At 40.7% G+C, this 24,995-nt stretch overlaps 1 protein-coding gene across 1 annotated transcript in view; it reads right to left on the minus strand.

The window, feature by feature from the left end:
- Positions 1–2,362: 2,362 nt before the first annotated feature.
- The window catches only part of ankrd13c (ankyrin repeat domain 13C), a 37,335-nt gene continuing 14,702 nt past the window's right edge, over positions 2,363–24,995 (minus strand). Inside the window, exons 4-13 of the mRNA XM_050055330.1 lie at positions 17,608–17,693; positions 16,433–16,478; positions 15,397–15,463; positions 13,968–14,112; positions 13,073–13,204; positions 12,042–12,203; positions 4,915–4,994; positions 4,455–4,553; positions 4,189–4,289; positions 2,363–4,065 (exon numbers count right to left, since the gene is read on the minus strand). Of these exons, the coding sequence (XP_049911287.1) occupies positions 3,935–4,065; positions 4,189–4,289; positions 4,455–4,553; positions 4,915–4,994; positions 12,042–12,203; positions 13,073–13,204; positions 13,968–14,112; positions 15,397–15,463; positions 16,433–16,478; positions 17,608–17,693 (1,049 nt within the window). The 3' untranslated portion in view covers positions 2,363–3,934. The remainder of the gene's footprint in view (positions 4,066–4,188; positions 4,290–4,454; positions 4,554–4,914; positions 4,995–12,041; positions 12,204–13,072; positions 13,205–13,967; positions 14,113–15,396; positions 15,464–16,432; positions 16,479–17,607; positions 17,694–24,995) is intronic.

The following is a 24,995-nucleotide window of genomic DNA, read 5'->3' on the forward strand; positions in this document are numbered from 1 at the left end:
TTGATGACATTTTTTATGAAATTTGGACGACATACTACACTATGACATTTTTTATGACATTTTGGACGACATATTATACTATGACATTTTTTATGACATTTTGACGACATACTATAATATGACATTTTTGTGACATTTTGGATGACATACTATAGTATGACATTTTTTGTGACATTTTGGACGACATACTATACTATGACATTTTTTGTGACATTTTGGACGACATACTATACAATGACATTTTTAATGACATTTGGACGACATACTATAATATGACATTTTTGTGACATTTTGGACGACATACTATAGTATGACATTTTTTATGACATTTGGACGACATACTACACTATGACATTTTTTATATTTTGATGACATACTATACTATGACATTTTTTTTTATCAAATTTGGATGACATACTATACTATGACATTTTTTATGATATTTTGATGACATACTATACAATGACATTTTTTATGAAATTTGGACAACATACTATACTATTACATTTTTTGTGACATTCGGACAACATACTATACTATGACATTTTATATCAAATTTGGACGACATACTATACTATGAGGTTTTTTATTATATCTTGATAACATACTATACTATGACATTTTTATGATATTTTGGACGATATACTATACTATGACAGTTTTTGTGACATTTTGGACGACATACTACACTATGACATATTTTATATTTTGATGACATACTATGCTATGACATTTTTTATGAAATTTGGACGACATACTATAGACATTTTTTGTGACATTTTTGACGACATACTATACGATGACATTCTTTGTTACATTTTGGACGACATACTATACTATGACATTTTTTGTTACATTTTGGACGACATACTATACTATGACATTTTTTATCAAATTTGGACGACATACTATACTATGAGGTTTTTTATTATATCTTCATAACATACTATACTATGACATTTTTATGCCATTTTGGACAACATACTATACTATTACATTTTTTGTGACTTTCGGACAACATACTATACTATGACATTTTATATCAAATTTGGACGACATACTATACTATGACATTTTTATGCCATTTTGGACAACATACTATACTATGACTTTTTTTTAAATGAAATTTGGATGACATATTATACTATGACATTTTTTGTTACATAGTTTACATAGTATTCATTTTTTTTATGAAATCATGATATTTATGAATGTTATGAAATTTTCATTGCATACTTACATTCTTTATGGATTTGATACAATACAAAGACATTTGTGATGTCTTTTAATATACGAGGACTTTTCCTGACATTTAATGTTATACTAAACTATGACATTCTTTACTAATTCTTGTTTGGCATATGGAATTTTCAGAAATATTTTTTTATATATATTCTGTGCATTTTACTTTATATTTTTATGGTTTACTTTACTGTGACATATCGTATATTATACAATGACATTTCTTGTAAACCTTCTATGACATACTTTTTTTTTTTTTAAATTTTGTGATTTTTTTTTAACATACTAATACATTTTTGGACATATTTAATGACATGTAGTATTGTCAATTAAGGATTTTTTTGTTTTATTACACTGACAGATTTGTTAGGGCAGACTGTATTTTGACATTATCCTCCTCAAATTAGAAGATTTCACAGAGTAACAGCAACTTAAAAGTGTGAAAAAACATGGAGTCCAAACTCATAGTTATGTGGAGTTTTTATTTTAGTACATTTTATATGAAAATAGTGTCGCAGAGTTATACAACAGTTTTTGCTGTAAAACGGACATGTAGATGGATTAACTTCCTACTTAAAACATGAAAAATTCAATCAGCTGAAGACAGGAAGGAGCATGAAATAAAATGTAAAGCGTTATGTCAGTGAGGAGGCACACTTCCAGTAGCGTTAGCTGCACTTACCTATACTGAGGAATGTAATGTGAACAATGTAATGTACTGTATTTGGTTATACTGATACTGAATATGGATGTAGAAAGCTAAATGTTCTAATAACACTTTGAGCCACCACATCTGTGTAGTACACCTTCATTTTACTCTCATTTACACTCCAGGATCAGGCAAGTTGAGGAACAAACGTGAGCACAACACTGTTTGTATCAACATGATTAAGAGCTCATAAACCAAAGCAGCAGCAGCAGCAGCAGCAGCAGCAGCAGCGACTATAAACCCCTTTAGAGTTTAACTTCTCCAGGCTCCAGTCAACACCTGCACTTATTTCCAGAGGAAGCTCTGTGCTTTGTGCTTTTCACTTTGTGGACATGATTGTTAAACACATCTGGAAGAGGTTCCTCGGGTTATCAGATAAAGTGGGAAAAGAAATAACGACAGAAGAATTAAGAGATTCATTTTTCCTTTAAAACATTACAAGTATGTACAAAAATAGCAACAGCCACCATGTTACAAATCAACAAACTCTTAATTAACTAGTGACGCTACATGAAAAAAAAAAAAAAAAAAAAAAAAAAAAAAAAAAAAAAAAATCTGCAGCTCCTCTCGCAGAGGACACCTTAAACTCATCAGCACAAAGAATAAGAAAACAGAACATAAAAGACAAAGGCTCATAAAACATGTATTTACATACTGTGCAGGGGGAAATGCCTGGTTCTTGTCGTTAGGGTGTAAAAATGGCATGAATGTTGTTGTCATTCATTTATTCCCTAATATCTACTTAGTATACAATCCCCACTTCTCTTTTTTTTTTAGCACAATTGTACAGTTTGTTACATAGTTTACAAAGGTGTAGTAAGAAACAAAAGGCTTAGACATGATTACTTACACACGCGGCCACTCCAACAAACTAAGAGAAAACTTTGTGGTACCATAAAAACTGCAACATTTCTAGCGTTGCCTTGATTAAACTAGAATATTTCAAATGCAGGATAAAAGGGTTGAGTATCACAAGATGAGTGTTGATGAACTCAACTGAATGTAGAGTGGCTGTAGTGGATCCAAATAGTGCCCGAAAGTTCAGTGATGCTACTCCATGCCCATTGAAATCTCTCTCTCACACACACACGCGCACACACACACACACACACACACACACACACACACACACACACACAAAGGAATTCTGCAAAAACTGATTTTTAGGTTTTTAACCTACTAAAGATGCCACTTGACTTTAAAATTTTCCAAAACTGATTTTCAGTGTTGTGACATCTCTGGAAACATTTCTAAATTTTAAATTGTTAAAGAATTGAGTGCAAAAAGTAGTGATTTCATTACAATATCATTCTTTTAGGTGTGCATTTTATTATATACAATTTAATGCCTCCTTGACGTCTATATAACAAATTTCTTAAAGTCTACTGACGCAGGAAAAAAAGCCTAAAAAGTCATTTTTGGTGGAATTCCTCCAGAGCGACTCACACAGTAATATCAGTGCTTTACTACAGGTCAGTTCAACACATTCCCTTTAAAAACATTACGTACATACTTAAATACAAAGCATCAACTGAACTGTCTTTCTGTCTTCTACTCATACCCCGTATACAGAAAACTCACCTGCTCTGCTGTCACTCCTTTAAACCCCAATGCCCTCTTGCTGACGAGACGTTCGGCCTCTCAGCTCCACGCTAGTTGCACTTCCTGCCTCGGCTGCTGGATTAAACCAAATCTGAAGGTGTGAGTAAAAACCTTCAACACTGAGCTTAAAAACACCTCTCTAACACGAGCAGATGTCGACCTCTCTGCCACAGTGGGCCTCCATCCGATTTTAAAGTCCTGTATCAAACTCAGGTCGTCTTGTTGCTGTTTGTGTTCAGGGTCGGGATGGGAGATGGAAATCCATAAAGTGTCGAGAAACGATGTTTTTTCCCTCCGTGTTTCCTGTTGTAATTCAAAAAGTCTGGTTTGTAGCATAATGTCGCCTTGTTGCATGTTTGTTTCCTGCTCCAGCTTGAGAGGTTAAAGGTCGGGGAAGCGGCTGGGGTCTTCTTTATAGTCGTTGGGAATGGTAAAAATGGTCTGATCGAACTCGTCGTAGCGGAACTCCTGAAACGTCACGGTGGCTGTGATCGTGGGAAAGACAGGGATGTCTGCAGAGAGACATGAACAGAAACACTAATTACACCTCTGGAGATCTCACAGGCATACCTGTAAATCTAACACCTGCCTGTGGTGGATTTCTTTACATATTTTCAAATGAAAATTCTGCTCACCGAGCTTGACAGGAAAGCCAGGGGGGAGCTTCATCTGAACAAACTCCCTGAGTTTATTAAAGTGCTTGAAGGGTGCAATCACCTCCAGAACATTCAGCAACCTGGGGAGAACAACAACAAAATAAAAAATATGATAGATTTTTTTCTGTCATTTGCACAAACTGGTAATTTCCCTTTTTATCACCACTGTGCACATGCCAGGAGAAACGTTTGGCTGCCTGCATCTTAATAACAGTCTGGACGCCAACGTTAAAGAGAAGACTCACGATTCGATGCCCAGAGGGAAGTCTTGACTCATGGCTATCGTGGCTTTGAAGTTTTTCTTGCTCTCTTTGCAGACCAGCTCTCGACCTAGATGAGGAGCTCTGAGTGGAGAGAGAGAGACGACAATCTGTCAGAGAGTAATCCCGTGATGAAGAGCTTACGTCTGGTTATTATGCAGAGAGTTTTGAAATTTACAGTTATTTTCATGGAGGTAACTCGCTCTGCTTTCTGTCACTCATGTTCCTACTAAACAGAAACTGAACGTATCAGTCAGAGGAAACAACAAGGCTGTCACACTGAAACTTAGATGTTTGCATCAGAAAATTTCCATGAAATAAAAAAATACGATACATTTGGATTTTATTTTTTCAGATTTGTTCCTTCACTCACAAACACAATGTGTCTATGAATTATAGCAACATTTATTCCTCTTAACGGTCTGGTTTACTCTGTAACACCTACTTTCCATTGTCAGCAGTGATGTATTCTTCCCAGGATATAGTGTTGGGTGAAGGAGGAGTTAGAGATTGCCTCCTCGCCGGCTGAAGAGCAGAGAGAAAAACACAATACAACACGTTAGGGGCAGATCCAACGACTAAACTGCAGCAGCATATATTACTTCAACACGTCACTTTATCTTCATTTATTCCCACAGAGAGATGACATGCACAGTGTACACCACTAGAGGGCCCCAGTGCATCACTAACCCCACAGTAACCTCTGTTTGGCCTTCTCAGCTTCACACATACAACACAACTTAATTACTGTAATTTAGTACAGCACCAAACATCTGACACCTGAGACGTCAAAACATTTCACTGTGTTCTTTAGTCTAGGTCTGTACATATTGTTCTTACATCCTGAACAGCAGTGTTTCTGCTCTTCATCCTTTTTCCATTCACACTTTACAGGATTAAATTTCCAACACTACTGCAGCAGCAAACAGGGAGACAGAAGAGCAGTAAGGACATCGCCTCAGTCTGCAGTCTGTTTCATTTACAGCTCAGGGTGAATGTTTGCTGGGGCGGGAACAAATGGAGGATGAATAACTCCTGTGTTTACTTTTACATTCTTTTTCTGTTCACTTTCATTTTCATTTATTTTATTCATTCAAGCATCTACAGCACAGACCAGGAGGACAGGACACAGGGAATAAACACAGAGACAAACAGAATGTGTATGTTAAAAAAGTGTAACAACAAGATAAAAGCACTCTGAGTATATGATCAGAGTCAGTATTAAACGTCTGTCTATAACGGAGGAATGGATACGCCAAAGGATGCAGTGCTCACACTAAGACACATACAGGATGATACTGAAAGCTCATCAGTCAATCATAATTTAAAGCAGGAGCAGCTCCTCCTCGTCTTACTGGAAGATTTGTTTCCAGCAGTTAATAAACGTGATTATTATGGAGTCATCAGTCACTCAAAGTACTGTCCTCTGTAATGAATACCAGAACCATCTTTCCTGATCAGCTTTATTATCTGCTGTGACTCTATCCACCAGCACAGCAACATTAAATAAACCTTTCTCCAGAACACCCAGATGAAAACATGTAGGAGTTTCCTCTTCATACCCAATAATCCAGGCTTCCTCAGAAAAATGACTCTGACTCAGCCTTCTTGAATAAACTAAAGGAGTTCACTTCAGCGTCACTTTTTGCCCTGAATGAGACCTGCGGTGAGCTCCATTCATTTTCAAGTGAACTCGCTGTTCTTGCCAACGTTCACACCAGCTGACCTCTCTTTTGTGAGCCATGGTTAAATAAGGCAACTAGGGCAGAATAATGTGGAAAAATGATGTGGATGACGAGACACCTGACTGTGCCAAGGGTCAGCTGTGTGAATCAAAATGGCGACGCTATCTTAGTTTCCCTTCGTTCCCACCTACACTGCAGTCATCACAGACGTGTTTTGGTGTTTCACTGTGGGCAGCGGCCTTGCTGAGCGCTCGCTCTCACACTCTGCGTATCAGCTCTGGCGTGTTGTTGTGACGAGGACAGAGTACACACAGCCTGCCGAGGCCCTGATCTGATGGTATGCCGGTCCCACCCCTCCATCATTCCATGGCACCAGGGGTTTTAGCCTTCATCCATGTGATCAATAGTGTCAAGCCTGTTCAAAAGCCCCCCACGCTTCCCTGTGTCCACAGGCGCGGAGCTGACCCCACTCTCCCTCTCTGTGGTAAACACAGCTACGTCACAGCAGCTGCTTATTTTCCTCTCACCCACTTTCCAGGGATCATTTTCCGCTGGGGTGGAAGAATAAACTGCTTCCACATCGACACCGAGACTCACTAAAGCAGAGCCCTTTTCACTTTAAACACGAGTGGGCACTGATTCAAACGAGTATAAATACACTGACAGACAACAGAGGACACTGTGATGAGACAGACAAAGCCCCGCACAGAACAACGGGGAGTCGACAAAAAACAACCGAGCAGTTAAAAAGCATCCATTGAGTGCTGAGAGGCTTTGACTTCACTGTGCGACTGGCTTTATGGTCAGTGTTTAGACAAGGGCTTTCTAAGCAAACTCTGGAACATACTAGAGTGAGGGCACGGTGGGTGGGAGAGTCACCCCTGTGAATGTGAAAGTGCAGGGCTGTAGCTTTCACCACTAGGTGGCAGTGCGTGGATTCAAATACGTGCATTGTGAGTGACGAGGGTAGGTGGACCTGTCTCTGTGATCGGGGGCAGATTCTCATTGTTTTCATATCAGACAAAAAACATCAAAGAAACACCAGCATGGAGTCAGACAGGAATTTTTCATTAACCCATGCAAAGTTGACTGACGGGGTCTGACAGGAAGTCCATGCTGTTTCTACAGGATTTATCTCCACACAGATACAGTAGTGAGAGCTGTGAGGTTTATTTGGTCTGAGAGACTCGTGTCCTACCCCAAGGTTCCAGCGGGACAGGACAGTTTCAGGACTGGACTGGTGGTTTCGCTGCAGGTATAAGTGAACAGGATGCTTATCGACAGCAATGCTCCAGATGGTTCTCATTTTTACTAGAAAGCAGTAACTTTAAATGTGCATCTTTGCTCTGAGTGTCCAGCCACACTGACAAAACCTTCAGGTTTCTTTCTGAAGACAAAGATACGTGATGTCTGTAACTATCTAAATGGCCCAAAAGAAGGCAAATGAAAGCCAGATATGTCTGACTCGCTATGCGACTTCATCACTGAACAACAACCTGTAAGAAAATACACTGGAGGGGAAATGCAGATGAGATATATTCATTGTAATAACCGCAACAAACCTGTAGAACCTGTCGTATCTCAAACATAACAGAAGTAACTGTCAGCACAGAAAGGCACTTCCTGTGATGTTTCCACCACAGGAAGTTCACGGGGGGGCCAAGAAACTTTTGAGGAACTAAACCTGCATTTCCACCGGAGGAGCCAGTGACTAAACTTAGCTCCTGTTAGTTTCACATGTAAGACCTTTCGTTCTGACTCTGGGAGTGGCACTTTCTGATGGTTCAGGGTGGTGTCTGTGAGGCTGGTAAAGTAATGTGTAAATGTTCAAAACGTGTCATTAAAAACAACATTATATTTTTTTTTTCCCGTCATCATTCTAATTTGCCTACTCTTCACAGTTATTCAGATGCTGCTGAAATGCAAACAGAAAGACGAGAGACATTTTAGTTCCTAGTTTAGTCCCTCTGTATCCACAGTTCCTGAACCATTTCAGTCACAACGTCCTGATGATTAGAGCTGACCAGAATGCTTCGAAGCTTCAACTGTTGCCATGGTGATGCAACGTCCAAATCAGTATTCAAATGCTTTGGTTTTTGTTTTGTTTTTTCACCAGGAAACTGGTGAAGGAAACTGATAACAGGTGGCAAGTCTCAGACACGGATAAGGCCAGTGTCCTCAGCGCAATCATTAGGTGTTTCTGAAAGTCAAGGAAGGATCCTCAAACAGAATTTCAAGAATGCTATGTCATCAGACCCTGCCGAAGGCCTGTTTATGGGGCCATTATGGTAGCAAAATAGCTGCAAATGCATATCTCAATCTGTGTGTGCGTAATCAGATTTGTACATGTGTAAAAAAATCTACAAATCTGTATTCAGATTTGCAAGTGTATTGCGATCTGTAAATGTGTACAACGATCTGTAAATGTGTACAGAGATCTGTAAATACGTAGACAGATTTGTAAATACCTATGTCTTCAGCCTTGACTCAGTCGGGCCTCTCAATTGGCTCTCTTTGTACACAGGCCTCTCCCTGAGCACAGGCTGACAGGCTCAAGCTGCAGCGACCTTAGACTGTTTTGCCCTGAGCACAGGCTCACAGGCGCTACTTTGCTATGCTGTTTTGTTGCTGTATGGACAGAAAGTGACTGGAATAATGCTATCACTGGGAGGAAGTACTATAGTGTTCAAAGGTATGTTGGTGATGCAAGACCAACAACTAGATCAACTCAAGAGGAAGACATTATCTCTAGGATGAGATTTGGGCATACTGGTTTAGGCAGTACTTTACTTATTTTAAAGAAACATGCTGATGGTAAATGTAGTGTATGTAATACTGCTGAGACTGTAGAGCATGTTATTGAGTACTGCTCCAAATTTGACCAGGAGAGACAGCAACTCATTCAGGAGCTGGAGTCAGAAAGTGTGCCTTTAAACATAAAGACTATCCTCCAGAAAAATTCAGATGAGGTTTGCTTCAGGTTTTTGTTTTATTTCTTGAGTAGAACTGGTCTGATCAGAAGATTTTTTTTGTTGTTGTTGTTGTTTTGTGAATATTAATTTATCCAGACCCACACTCCATTTTGACCAAGGTACCTTTTAACCGTTTGTTTTCTGGGAATAACTGACACAATCAGAAACCAGAAACAAGTCGTTTTTTCGTTTTTTGTTTTTGGCAAAAAAATGAAAAAACGAAATTCAGCTCAATTTCTTGTTTTCTGATCCTACTGCAAAAAACAAATTTACCACTTCATATTTTGTTTCATTGGTGGGCGGGCTCTCCGCGCTCCCTTGCTTCTGATTGGCTAACGTGCTCTGTCACTTACATTTGTGCCTTTCAAAATAAGGTTACCTCTTGGCCTTTACGCCAGCAGTATGTCTCTGCAGACCCGGAGGCTGCTAACGCACAGACAGGCAATGAAGTAATGCAACAGCGTTTTATTGTATTGCCTGTTAATATGCAGCTGATAGACCATGAAAATGAAAGCTCTATAGTAAGTTTTCTTCAGGATGTACCGTGAACTGTGAAGTCTGTTCTCAGTAAAAATATCAACATGACAGCAAGCACGCCAAAAGTAGTTATTAAAAATGACCAGCAGGTGTCGCACTGCATCAAAGTTGTCATCAAAAATACAAATATGAATGAATAGCCTATGTTGAAAAAACTGATGTACATCTATGGAAAGGCATTTACTATAGGCTACTATCAGTTAGCTGTCACTGGACTTTCCCCTCAGTTGTGGTCACATGGAGACACTTGATAATAATAATAATTGTGCAGACAGTTTAGAGATTCACACTACCTGCTATGGTGGAGTAAGAAGAACCATCTAATTTTTTATATATATATAGCCTTTGTCAGTGCCTCTATGCACATTGGATCAGACAGCTGTCAGTCTGTCAGAGCAGCGCCTGCACTGAAATGGTTATTGCAAATGTGTAATCTCAGTTAAAATTATAAAAATCAGTGTGAGGCTTTAGACACGTAGGATCAATGAATAATGATCTCTATCAATGTGATTGGTCGCACTGATGGAACATAATTCATACAGTCTAATATTGGAGATTATTAATATTTGTGAGTGAGCAGGATTGTGGTGCAGCTGCAGAATGTAGCTTGAAAGTGAGTTTCTTTAATAGTCTGAACGTGTTTTAACAGCATTGGACAGTTTATCAGATTCCAAGAAACACTGTGTTGCATATAACATGCAGCGTTTAGTACATGCAGCATTGTGCTGGACTGTATATAGCATGTATCATAGGCTACATACTATCCCCTATTCATTTGTACATACTTTCCCTTTTATTAATACTTTTCTCACATCATGTGTATATTTTTACTCAAATTGTTTTGATTTTATTCTTTTCTTATTTTTATATTTGCACTGTTACATACACTACATTTACCATCAGCATGTTTCTTTAAAATAAGTAAAGTACTGCCTAAACCAGTATGCCCAAATCTCATCCTAGAGATAATGTCTTCCTCTTAAGTTGATCTAGTTGTTGGTCTTGCATCACCAACATACCTTTGAACACTATAGTACTTCCTCCCAGTCACTCACACGGCAGAAGAGTAGCAAAAATGACGTGTACAAAGAGAGCCAATTGAGAGGCCCGACTGAGTCAAAGCTGAAGACATAGGTATTTACAAATCTGTCTACAGATTTACAGATCTCTGTACACATTCACAAACTTTATTACGCTTTTACAAATTATTTTACACATGTACAAATCTGATTACGCACATAACTGTTCCATTATCAAGGATCCTTCCAAATTTCACCAAGGACTGAGTCTGTCTCTCAGAGAAATCCCAAGGATGCATGTGTGTGTCCTCAGCAGGTATAAAATCCCCACAATGCTTTCCAATGTGTCCACTGCCGAATAATGAGTTTCTTAAAATAACGTGATTTAGGTAAAACATAAAAAGTTTTTAAATGAATCATTTACAGCAGAGATGGAGCGCTAAGTGTCCCCCTCCCCTCCTCCACCCACGATTCACATCATAACGACACGATAAGTGCTTTCATTCTGTCAGCTTCAAATGGGCTATTTTTCGGGGGAATCACGGTGAGAATGGCCCCAGTAAAGACGTTAGAATGTCCTGCAGGTCAAAGCATCACTCATTTGTTTTGAGGTGAACATAATTCAGAAGATTACACGGCAGTATCATGAGATAGACTTTGAGAAACACTAACTGATTCACACTTCTAGTAATTTAATAGGCTGACAAGGAAAAGGAGGAGGTGAGATGAATTGCGGACATTTATCTGCCGCATTACGAGTTATTAATAACTTACAGAAAGAGCTAAGTCGTCCTAAAGTCTGGTTGAGTTTGGGTGGTTGATTAGCGTATATGAATATGTTCCCCCAACCTGCTTGGGTCCAGTCAAAGCTTTGAAAATTCACAGGTAATTATCACTAAAGCTTTAAAGCTCCAAAAATGGCATTTGGGAAAGCCCTACTAATGATGTCCCGTTAATAAAGTACATAAACAAAATGGTAAACATTCTAAAATATTTTTAAAAAAGTCTTAAATCTACAGTATCCTGATCTGGATAAGACACTGGACACTCAGTAGTACAGACTGTACTGTCAGCTACATAACAGCACTGTGGGAGTAGTGGGTGTGGGAGATTCTGTCTTTTTGTTCAGAGTCACATGGTGGATGTTAGTCATATTTACTCCCATGTAAAGTCATGTTATCAATATGCAGGTTTCCAGCACCAGTCTATGATGGGATGTTTGTGATGTGATGCTCCCTGCTGCCCCATAAACCCAATAATCATGGGTGATGATGGCGGGGACACTGGCTTGAGGCTACTTCCTCCATCACTCTGCTGAAATGAAAAGTGACAATCAGCCACAATTGAAGCCCGACTCACCTCAAAGTTCTGCTCTATCAGGTTCCCTCCTTTGCTCAGGCTCTCCATGATGGCTTTGTTCCTCAAGATGTCCTCCTCGCTCAGGTGCTCTCGTCTCTTCCTGGACTCCAGCACCAGGCCGTTCACAGAGTAGAAATCTGCCAGAAAGTTTCCCACGCGCTCCTGGTGGTGGGAGAAGCAGTTTGATAAGTCCCCCCCACTGAGTCACCAATTTCCCTTTTAAACACATGTCAGGAGCAAGAGAGCAGAAAGCAATACTCACATAACTCATCCACCACCTTCATGCCCCCTGCCTGTGTTGTTTTTAAACTCTGAGCCTATCACCTGTGGTTGATTTATTTACTCTCTTCCCTGCCTGGTGTGGGAGATGTAGTGCAGGAAATATGATCATGAAAGTGGTCAGAGTGTGCGGCGATGGATAGCAGAACTGTGGTTCTGAAAGAAGAGTCGTATTCTGACAGGGGAAGGCTTGTGGGGTGAGATAACAAGATGATGCAGAGAGGTAACATCTACAGGTCAGGCTATTGACACATGATGGTGAATGAAATGTATTTGCCCACAATGATAGAAAAAGAGTTGAGACCAGACCTATCCAACTATACACAGTAAAGTAGTAAAGTAGGGAGAGTATAATAATCTTTCTCGTTCTGTGGCTTTTCACATTCAGCACCTCCCACACCTTCAAATATTTCATCCTTTTGAGATTTTCACATCAAACAAGTTGTAAAGGGTCAACAGTCTGAGTTCCCTTTGAAGAAACCAGCTGAAAACCATCATCACTGATGTTATGTCACACATAATCTGCAATATACATTCTGATATATGTCTATGTACCTTCCATTTCCTGCCCGACCCAGAGAACTGATCAAATTCCCAACTTTCTGTCTGGGTCGAGCTACTAAAAATTCCAGAAATTCCACGTCCAGGTGAAACCCTGTGGCCCACAGCTGACTCTGGAAAAGCTGTGGTGGTGGGAGTAACAATATCACGATAAGAACAATCACAACACAACTTCAACACCGGACACTGACCGTCTTGTCCTCTCTGAACAGCCAGCCGGTCTGCGCCCTTGAGAAGGTGATGGACTTGGTGGAGAGTGTGGCCGAGTACACGTCGCTGCTCATCAGGATGTCCACTTCCTCCTCTGTCTCCATCTCAGACTCCTGTAAATACGAGACAGTGTCAGGAAACTACAGAGGCATCAACACGAGAATGTCTGCTGTTTCCTCTCACTTTCACTCGATAACTACTGGCCAGATTGTGCAATAATGCTGTTTGAATATTAATGCTTCCCACAGGCTGATTGTTAATGATACTGGCAACCTGACCTTTTGTCTAGTTTCACCCTCTGGTCTAATTTTTCACTTGCAAGAAATATGAAAATATGAGGGAACACTGCTGTGTCATTCCCTGAAAATGTTCATGCTCATCAGAGGACAAACCATTTTGATTTAAACAGCCTTTATTCTGACTTCACCATCGGGAAAATGGCCAGGATGCTGTTCTTTTCAACCAAAAATTTGGGTTTGTGGTGGAGCTAACACAATTACATGATTAGCTGATTTACAGAACATTTATCTACAATTAATTTGACAATCAATTAATTGTTAGGGTCATTTTTCAAGCAGAAGTTGCTTCCCGAGTGTGATGAGTTGCTGCTTTTCTTTGTCTTAAGTGTCATCAAACTGAGCATTTTTAAGCTTTAAACTGTTAGTTGGGCAAAACAAGATATTTAAATATGGCTCTGAGAAAATATGGAGCCAATTTTTCACTATTTTCTGACATTTTGCAGATAAAACAAATCTAGAAAATATCTGGCAGGTTAAATCGATGATTTAAAATAATCAGTTGCAGCAGTAAATGTGGGTTGTAATGAAAATAGCAAAGTGACTCTTTGAGTCTTGTGTCAGCATGTGTCTCACACACCTCGTGGTGTATCCGCTGGTAGACTTTCTGTTCATTGTCAAGCACAACAAAAGACTCAGAGGGGATGGCATTTCCGTTGAAGATGAAACTGAGGTCCCCACGCTGACACTTCATGTCTGTGAAGTCTATCAGGGTAGTGTCCAATCTGCACACACAAATATGCAAATACAGAGAGTGGGTTCAGTGAGGGAACTTTAGATACATGAAGGGCTAGACAGCCAAACAAGGAAAAGGAAACGGGAGGATGACAGTAAAAGAGCTGCATGGAGTTAACTTTGGCCACAGCTCAGACATCAGCAAACATGCCGTCAAAACTGTACCCAAAACTGTGATGGGATGTCACACCTTTGCTCTGAGAGTTTACAGACAATGTGTATGGTAATCATTGCCATGGGACACCAACAGCACATTTCAAGAATCTTTTTACTTTGTCAAAGCGAGTAGTCCTGGAATGAGGCGTGACAGCAAAGAGAATAACTGATCTGCTTGTGAGGACCAGACACAAAGTAGTAGGTGCTATGGGTAGGTATGACAGGCCTGACACACTGTAGCACTAGAATGTAAATGAACTTGCAGTGACAGTTTTTTCCTTCACTCTCCTCCTCTCTATTTTTCTCTCTGTGCAACTCCAGGATAATAAGAGGGCATTTTGAATACCAAATTAGACAGCCAGGAGCAGTTTTAGAGAATAATGACAAGCTCCACATCAAGGATATCTCACACAGATACGGCAGAGACACAAACACACTCTTTTATGTGCTGAGTTCATTCTTCAAATAGATGTAGCAGATATGTTATGATTCCCAAATATAGCAGCACCTGTGTGTGCTGGATGAAGGGCAGCCGTGGTTTGTCTAACATATAACCTGGTGATAAAACTGGAATCCAAATGTGTGTGTATATGTCCTGGCTGCAGGAGCTGAACCTAAAGACTGCCTGGTGTTAACTTTTTGTCCACGAGGCCACAGCAGTGTGGATCACCACTGTAGAGTCACTGTTGTGTCAGCATGCGTCAGAGTGTGACGAATTTCTGCTGACGCCCTTTGTAAGCGAGCTCGGCAGCAGCACATTACTGTAGTTCTCCTTCTGCGAGGCTCTGACTTAAATTGAAACACAGAAGTCGCTGTTCAGCTTCCTCACACTGCCGGGCACTGATTTCACACTCTAGTTAACCAAACTAGGTTGAGGGGGGAGAAAATAGGGAGGTAGAGGTAGAGGAGCACAAAATGACAGATGAATGAATAAGACTTAAAAGTAACAGAGTGCCTCGATGACAGGACTTCTGGGAAAATAACTGTTTGATTTCATGTTTCCATAAGGTGATGTTCTGGTCTTCTCTATACTGCTGTTACAAAGTAGTATTGCCTTTCTTTGTCTTCAAACACCGCACAGTTTATCTAAATCGATCACATTTGTTGACGGGACTTGCCTGATGTTGAGGCCCTGCTTGTAGATCTTACAGGCGTCTGAAGGCAGGATTCTGGAGAGCAAAGGCACTGCGACATGAAAAGATACAGTAAGAATGTGTGAAACAACGTCTAAATTTAGAAAGCTCACTCAATAATGAAGACCATCATTATCTTAAAAGCCTCAGCAGCATATAGATCTGCCGACTACAGGGCTGTATAACATGTAGATATGTAGCTCTCTCTGATGTAACCGAAAGACAGAAACTCCCCTTCTGTTCTATCATTCCTAAAACTGATGAGGCATTTTAACAGTCCAAAATAATTCTGTGAAGGACTGCAGTGACAAAAAAAAAAATCCTTGTGACAGATCTGTGAGACTGTCTTGGTTTTACACCAGATGCTTCTCGCAGCTCTCTAACCTACAAATAATTCACTTTCTACACAATTTCCCTTTACAAACACACTGTTATGCAACCAGTTTACATTTAGATACTATCATGCAACCATTACATAATCTTGCCCACCTTGTCAATAATTCACACAGACACAGTGAGTACACTGAATCCAGCCCTGGCTCACACTCTGCACCCAGACTTGTGCGGACTAAGCACACATTGCTGCAGCAGCACCAGCAGGTATTTAGTCACACTGTTTGTTTTGTCCACATTTAGTAACAGTTTAACAGGTGAAATTATACATTAATTAAGTGCAGCTGGAGAACAAATTCTGTTGGTAACATCAGCAGATAGTCCTGGTATAAACATAACAGGAGAGAGATTGACAGAAGAGGATGGTGTGTCAGTTCATGTCCAGCAGGAGGTGTAATTTTCAGCCTGTAGCCACTGGTGACTCCACAGTCAATGTCCCCTTATGGCATGGATAAACACTCACCAACCAGACAGACTCCATCACTTTTTCCTGTCTGTAACACACTCTGCTGCTCGTGATTCAGACTACACCCTTACTGAGGACACATGGTTCATTTCCAGAATGGATAATGTCTGTGAAACAATGTTTCCACTATTGTAAGACAGCAGAAGGTGTTGCTTGACTCACCCCAACTTTGGAAGTCCCAGTGAAGCTCCAAGTAAAAGTCTCCAAGCTGCAGATGAAGACAAAGAAATCTTAATCACAACTAAAACTATGCAAAAGGTGCATTTTATGTGCATGAAACTTGAGATACTAGATCAATTTTACAGAAAACAAACAGGACATAATTGCAGAATACAAATCAAAGTGGCTTTCAAAAGCCTTTCAGAACACGGACCTGAGTAAACATGAGCCTTTATGTCCACCCGTAACAAATCATGCTTGACTGACACAAGTCAATACAGCCCTAATTATCCTGAGAGGTACTAAGATGGTATGAATTGCTCTCATCACCACTGGTGGTCTCAATCTGGCAGTCGGTGATGATGTCAGACTGGCGGGAGATAATCGTTTCCCAGAGCTATATAATCTCTGAGAGACGAGGATGACACAGAAATATCTCATCTCTGCCTCTGCCGTCATCCAGAAGAGGTCACATCCCGTCACGTCAAACACAGGCTCGGCTGAGTGTGACAATGCACACAGACACCAAAACACAATGTTTAGGTGGTACACACTGAAGCCATCGCTATAGTAACCTCTTTAAATGCAGTGGAAACACACGGAGTTTGAGCTGCTTTGCATCTTTTAAATTGGTGTTGTATCTGCTCATCTGCTAACTTGCTCCCCGACTCTCTTGTGGGGGTGGCGTTGCTGCACAGCTGACCTGGAAGCTAAAATCGCCAGATGATTACGCCTACAGTTTGGCCTCCATAACTTCATGTTAAGCAGACAACAGAGCACAACGGATCCTCGTTTGGTTGCTCTGAGAAGCATACACGTCTGTCTGTACATAACTATATCTTTACAGTGTGTGTGTGTGTGTGTGTGGGTGGCATCATGTCGCCAAGTTAAACAAACCCTGAAGGATAATGGTCTGTCTGTTAGCCTTTACACGTTCACCCTTTGTGTGTGTGTGTGTGTGTGTGTGTGTGTGTGTGTGCATGTGACGTCATACCAGACAGCCACACAGGTACTAAGGTTTCATTTAACGTTCAGCATGTGTGTCCCTCCTGTCTTTGCTCTGGTGTGATTAGGGAGACAGAGAGCATGAAAAGGGACGAGATGGGAGCAGAATGAGGAGTAAGACGATCTGATTAGAAGCATCAAGATGTCAGGGGCGGAAAGTGAGGAGTGCTTACTTCTTTCAGGGCTTTCAGCAGCTTGGGCCTCTTGTCCTCCACAGTCTCCCTGGACTGTTGCTTCAGCTTCCTCAGCAGCGCCGTGACTGAAGGACAAAGAGACACAAAAGAGAAGCACGAGTAAGACTAGTGAGATTTTTTTGTGGCGTCAAAACAAAGCAGTGGCTCAAGAGCATTTCAACACAAAAATATATTTTTAAAAACGTGTTAGAGAAATGTAACATGTTCCAATAACGGCTGAGTGTGATAATTTTTTTGAGAACAACCTTTTGCTTTTACTGATTCTGATCCCAGCACTTAACTTGCTCCAAAGAAAAAAATATTCACTATATTCAAAAACTAATTTCTCCACCATGCTGCTCTTGTTTTGGCAAAGCATCCTCATCAACATGGCATGACAGCCAGCTTCTGTCTGATCGTGATTAGTTGGCTGAAGAAAAAGGAAGTTTAATTTTCACAGGCTGAACCTTCCTCACTTTACTCTTCTGAAATGAGTTTTTATGAGAGCATCCTCCTTCTGGGTGCGCTGCAGCACCTCCTCACTCACTGTAATGTAAAGAAGTTGATAAAAGATTTGATATGTGAGCAGTTATTGTCACTTCATCCACCCCATAAGCCCAAATGTGTGTGCCGAAATTCATGCTGCATTAAAGTAACACTGAGCAGGAAAGTGACTGTTAAGATATTACCGTGATCCTGTGTCAGTGTGAGGTCTTAAAGTTCCCATTCAGACGCGTTGTAAGTATGTTAAAATACTCCGCTATGAGTAATATTTCATTCAACACAGCTTTCCAACAAAAAAGTTGGAAAAATAACTGAAGAAGGGGGCTTCAAGGAGATCTACTCTGTCCCCCTCATTGAGAAATTCTGGATCAGCCCTTGCATCCTGCCCACCACCACTGCTCATGCTATGTTAGCCTGTGGAAGAGCAGTGGGCATCAACATGACTAGCGTTAGTGCCACAGGAAACATTGGAGTGATTCACCATACATGTTTGAGCCTCAGTCAACTCCAGACTCAGATGAGGAGTCTGTTTGTGCACCGAACTCTGGGACTAGCAGAAAATTTAGAATGATAAGTGTAGTTAGCATCTTTTATGTGTTTATGCTGTTTGCTAGCTTGTAACTGGCAGTGGCTGACAAAACATTAGTGGTTGTGAAACATTCAATAATATCTTCTATGATACTAGTGTGTTCACATTAGTGGTATACGCTGAGTAAAATGTCAATAAGAAACAGAATGCAATGATTTGCAAATCCCTTTTGACTTATATTCAATTAAATACAGTACAAAGAAAATATGTTTAATGTTCAAACTCATAAACTTTATTGTTGCATCTAAATATACACTTGATACACTCGATGTCTGCAACACATCCCAAAAAAGTTGGGACAGGAGCAACATAAGACTAGGAAAGTTGGGGAAGGCTTTTTGGAACATTCATCACGTAAAAAAGGATCATTGGTAACAGATTAAAGTATCATGATTGGGTATGAAAGGGGCATCTTCAAGTTCAAGTTAGGATGGTCACTCTGTGAAAAACTGTGGGCGAACAGTTCAACAGTTTAAAAACAACATTTCTCAAAGCACAAATTTATGGATTTCATCATCTAATATTATTAAAAGATTCAGAGACTGCATATTAAATGCCTGTGACCTTTGACTCCTTAGGCTGACATGCATCAAACACTGACATGATTATATAAAGCATATTACTGCGTGTTCAGGAACACTTTGGAAAACTATTGTCGGTAAACACAGTTTATCACTGCATCTACAAACAGAAGTTAAAGACTCTACTTTGCAAAGCAAAAGCCATATGTTAACAACATCCAGAAACAAAGCCTACTTCTCCAAGCCCGAGCTCGTCTGAGACAGACTAACACAAAATAGAAAAGTGTGCTGTGGTCTGACAAGTCCACAGTTAAAATTCTTTTTGGAAATCATGGACGTCGTGTCCTCTGGGCTAAAGAGGAACAGGATCCTCCAGATTGTTACCGGCACAAAATTCAATAGCCAGCATCTGTGATGGTATGTGGGTGTGTTAGTGCCCATGGCATCATGGGTAACTTGCACATCTGTGAAGGCCTTGTTAGACTTAAAGTTACATACAGGTTTTGGAGAAACATATGCTGCCATCCAGATTACATCTTTTTCAGGGACGTCCCTGCTTATTCCAGCAAGACAACGCCAAGCCACATTCTGCACGTGTTCCAACAGCGTGGCTTTGTAGTCAAAGAGTGCTGGTACTAGACTGGCCTGCCTGCAGTCCAGACCTTTCCCCCATTGAAAATGTGTGGCACATTATGAAGCACAAAATACAACAATGGATACATCAGACTGTTGAGCAACTGAGGTTGTATATTAAGCAAGAATTGGAAAGAATTTCATTTTCAATATTTCAACAAGTGTCCTCTGTTCCCAAAAGCTTACTCAGTGCTGTTACAAGGAAAGGTGATGTCACACAGGGGTCAACACGCCCCTGTCACAACTCTTTGGAATGTGTTGCTGGTATCATATTCAGATTGAGTGTATATTTACAAAAAAAATTAAGTTAGTGAGTTTGAACATTAAATTGTATTCAACAGATTATAGGTTGAAAAGGATTTACAAATGATTACATTCTGTTTTTTATTACATTTTATTACACGCTGCGCGTCGGGGTTCTATTCCCCTGTCGGGAGTTATTTTCCCAGTATTCACCGGCTCATTATACATTATCCCTTACTTACAGTGTCATGACTTTTTTGGTAATGGGGTTGTACATGTCAGAGGTCTAATCAAAATTTGCAAAGATATATTTTGCTGAGATTTTTATATCATGTATAACAAGTCTTTTCTGTGCGGGAGGTTTCAGGTTTCTTTGCCAGCATTTATACATCAGACAGTGATTGGCTTTTGAATTAGTGACGTACCTAATCCAGCCTGCCCAGGTTGTATCTGAATCTCAGAGTTAAGCATTCAGATATCGCTCCTGTCAGTAAAGGAATGTGAAAACACCTCTCTAGTGACAAACTGCACAAATACAAGTCAGTATAGTCAAGGTCAGACATTATAGGGGACATAAACAGAATAAAGTGGAGGGGATCTTTAAGGTTACAGCTTAAGCCTGTATGAACACTGTGAGTCAACACCATTATCTCAGTAACTGACTCAGTATGCAAATCCTGTCAGCAATGTGACTCGCTGAAGGCAAAGATCACGCAGTTTACAGTAACGATGGCTTCTGGCTCAGAGATATGCTGACTTCCTGGGGCCAGATGGGACACTCCCAGCAGCATCGGGCCAATCCCTGCACACCGCCTGCAGGGATCAAAACGTTTCCAGGAAGTTCAAAGGGAACAAGCCTGGCAGATATGGAGCTGCCTGCTAATGAGCTGCGCCTTTAACCTCTTTAACGACCTGGGGGAGAGACGCACTCAAAGGACACTTTTAACCATGACGGGTCAGATTAATAAGCATTCACAGCGCTGTGGCCCGCTGGCTGCAGGAGAGCTGCTTGTTTATGCAAAAGAAAAGGATCCAAACCCAACTAGCAGGCATTTATTTAAATGTTATTTGCTGTTTATAAGGGGAGTGGAAGCATCGGTGGCTCACTGACATAATTGTGGTGCTTTGATGAAGCCAGGAGGGGATTAAATGACGACATGACTGTGCCACTTATAAACTAACGGAAACTGTAATAAAAAAAAAAAAGAAAGAAAATGTTTGGCTTGTGACACCCACACTGCCCTACATTTTAATAGGCCGCAAAGCAATGGTGGACATATGGTATGATCATCAGCCTAACTAGCTCCTGTGCTCCACGTGGCGAGTCAACATACGCAAACATGTTGTTCATATTGTCTTATTGATGCTCCCTATGAGGCAGCACAGATGGGGGGCGGAGGGCTCGATGGTAAAACAAGGCCAAATCAGAGCAAAGGCACGCACACACACAAACACACGCACTAACACACATGATGACACACGCGCCAATTGACACAGACACAAGTACAGGATGAGGGTGTCTTTGTGGCCCGCCTGCCTAATGAGTGTGGACAAGCTCTGGATGGGGCTCCTCCTGATCCACGCCGCCTCTCAGCGGGACGAGGAAAAAAGTAGAGTCTTACCATCTGCCCACAGACCACCCAGCCAACACAGGCTGAGAAACTGACGCTGACCTGTTTAACACTAACCCAAACTGACTCTCCACGCTGGAGCTAATTCACCCAGATACTGAATAGGGCACTTTCCTGGCATTAATTAGACGACTGATCTCAGTGATTTCACCTCCACACGTTAATGAAAAGAGACAGAGTCAAGCCAACGTTGTATTTACATCACCACACTGCTACTATTTAACAATTAGGCCTTGGATCTGACTGGACAACTGCTGCTGGCAGCCCTCCAAGAATCTGAGAACAGTCAATATTGACTCAGGTATGCTGTGGAGTCACTGAGTGGTGGAGCAACACAGGGAGGCAGCAGCAAACAGGCCAATCTGAATATAGTTTCAAATATTTAAACTCTATTTAAACTCACTGTAGCACGTCAATTAACTTTATAGACAAGACATCTAAAAAGACTCAAAATGACCACATAAACGGGCGATAACACGCCGCAAGCAGGATGAAGAGCTCTTAATGTTTGATCAGTAATTTTAAGCTGCTCTCAAGTAATATGCAGAAATGCACTGTGGAGGAAATTTAGTTTAAGGTTCAATGTACAAGAATTAAGGGGGTTTATTAGCATAAATGGAATAAGACACAACTAGAATGTTTTGTTGTTGTGTATAATCACCTGAAAATAAAAATCATTGTGTTTTCATGATCTTAGAATGAGCCATTTATATCTACAGAGGGAGTGGGTCCTTGGCTATGGAAATCACCATGTTGCACAGCCATGTTTCTGCAGTCCAGAATGGACAAACTAACCACTGACTCTAGGTAGGGTCATTCATGTTTCTGCATCAGCCTGCATAATAAGCAGCCCCTCCTCAACGAGTGTGGTGAAAAAACACTGATTTTTTTAAAAAAATTTTTAACTGCATTATTCTGTGTTTTTACCAGTTTAAATCACCAGATCTGTTTACTTTGAAGTGGAAGAGACTTGAGGATCATTCTGCTCCCAGCAAAAACCTCCTGAATGTCTGAAACTTAAGCCAAATGGCACAGGAGAAACACTGATTTGTAACATGAAACTGCGTTATTCAGTGTTTCTATCTGCTTAAATCAGTAGGTCCTCCTTAACAATGAACACTGAAGGAATTTGAACCAGGAGAAGTTTCAGATGGTTGCAATCTGCAATCCTCACCATTAGATGCCACTAAATCCCCCTGAATCTAACACACTTTTCCTTTAAAGCAGGATTTACACTTCTCCGTCGAATCGACGCTGTAGCCTGACGTGCACCTCCCCAGAAATGTAAACTACACGTCACGGCGAGGCAGACCTCCTGTATATCTTTGTAAGCTGACACCATTTCCCTCAGTGGAAACAAAACTGTCATTTACTTTAATTATACAGATAAGAAACAATAAACTTTGAAGACAATAAAGGTTCCACAAAATTAACATTTCTTGTGTGTGATTTATCCTGGCTTTATATGGGCAGAGGAAATCTTAGCTATTTGCTAGGCTAATTTATATAATGTAAAATGCCATAGGCTGGTGCTAAAAACATTAGCATGTTGTTTTTGTGGGGAAAATGTGTCCAGATAAAGAGAAGTGTTTGTCTGTGAATGCTGCGAGTTATAATGAAGCCGATTTGTGTACTTGTGTTTGAAATTGTGGCTACTAAGCCATGTTTAATATGTGTTTGATGTGTTTTTTGAATCAGCTAAACTTTACAGCACTTCACAGAAACTCAGCCACTGACTAGTGTTTTGGAGGTGTAACTGCAGAGTGACTCAGACACACCACCACACAAGTATAAATGCTCACAACGGCGTAGGCTACAGTGTAGGCTCTGCGTGGAACTGATGGATCTTTAATACTTAGCTTTAATAGTATTTATTCGGAGGTATTATTGCCTTTTAAATGCAATATTTACTTTGCTATGAAACCTACAGTATGTGACTGTAGGTCTAACACTATAGATGTGGAGAGGACTCCAGTACCTGGCGTAACCCCAAAACTGTCAATCAGGATCATCTGATACTTTCATACCCCAACAAAATAATAAGAAGACAATTTGATATTATGGTCCAATGTTTGAGGACAGAGCAAGAACCAGTGAAAGCCAGCAAGCGGTTCCCCGTCTAATAAAACACCAACATGACTGTGGCAGCATTTCAACGAGCTCCTGAAGCCGACAACACAGCTGTGAGAGTGGAGGGACAGAAATAGCTCTTATTGAACAAAACACATGACAAAAACTATTTCAGAGCCCCATTTTGCCTCCTTGTTCAAATGATACAGCCGTTAGTGACAAAAGCTCAGGAGACAAATGCATCAGAACACAAACAAATGGAAATTAGTCACAAACACTGGTTATAAATAACACAGTGAGAAACCTGAGTTACATTTTTTTTATCAATTGTATTCAAAAAAATATTTTCTTTAAAAGAAACAAGCGTAACTGTGTGTATGTAGAACCAGACCTCTATTTTACAGCATTGTCCAGCCATAGACATTTGCCTTACTGAAACCAAACAAAGCTCCCACATTCCCACTCCCCTCACAGTCTACTGACACCCGCCAACTCAGCTCATACTGACTAACTACTAGGTGAGGTTCTGCAGGGCTAAGCCTGTGAAGGACTCAACATTTATTGCGCTGAATAAGGAAAACAGTCACAGTTTCCTTCTGCACCTTTCTCCTTTAATGTCACTGTGACACCCGGGTGAAACTCTGGCAGACGAGTGTGATTGTTTTACAGCGTGGAGGCTCAGTCATCTGTAACTGAGCTGTCACAACACAGGACAAGCCCTGAACTTTCAAGCGACATTATGGAACACAAAGAGGCAAAGAGGGTCAAACAATAACAGCCGTCTACGTCAGTGGCAGAGTTTTTGCTTCAGTGCAACAGAAGCTGCAGTCTCTCTTGTCTGCTGATTGATGTGATAAGTAGACTGACCTACTGTACCTGTCTGCCAGCAGGTTTAGCCTGTAGATATCTACTGATCTAAACTGATCTGGCCTACTAACTCCTCTGCCTGGGCCACGTCCAGGAGAAGCAGCTTCAGTCCTTGTGAGTTTGCTCTTTCCATAAACAGCATTCCACAGAGGTCTTTGAATCTCTCTTAAGCTCTTCATGAACGGGACTAGTATTATCAGGGGACCTCATGTAATTTAGATATTACCCCCCCAGGTCTGTGTTTCATGCAGCGCATTTTCACGGGATAAGCAAAGTGTGTATTTTACTTGAATTAACTGACGTCATCCTCCAGATATGATGCATGCAGTC

Source organism: Epinephelus moara, chromosome 10 (genome assembly GCF_006386435.1).
Source record: "Epinephelus moara isolate mb chromosome 10, YSFRI_EMoa_1.0, whole genome shotgun sequence".
NCBI classification, from domain to species: Eukaryota; Metazoa; Chordata; class Actinopteri; order Perciformes; family Serranidae; genus Epinephelus; species Epinephelus moara.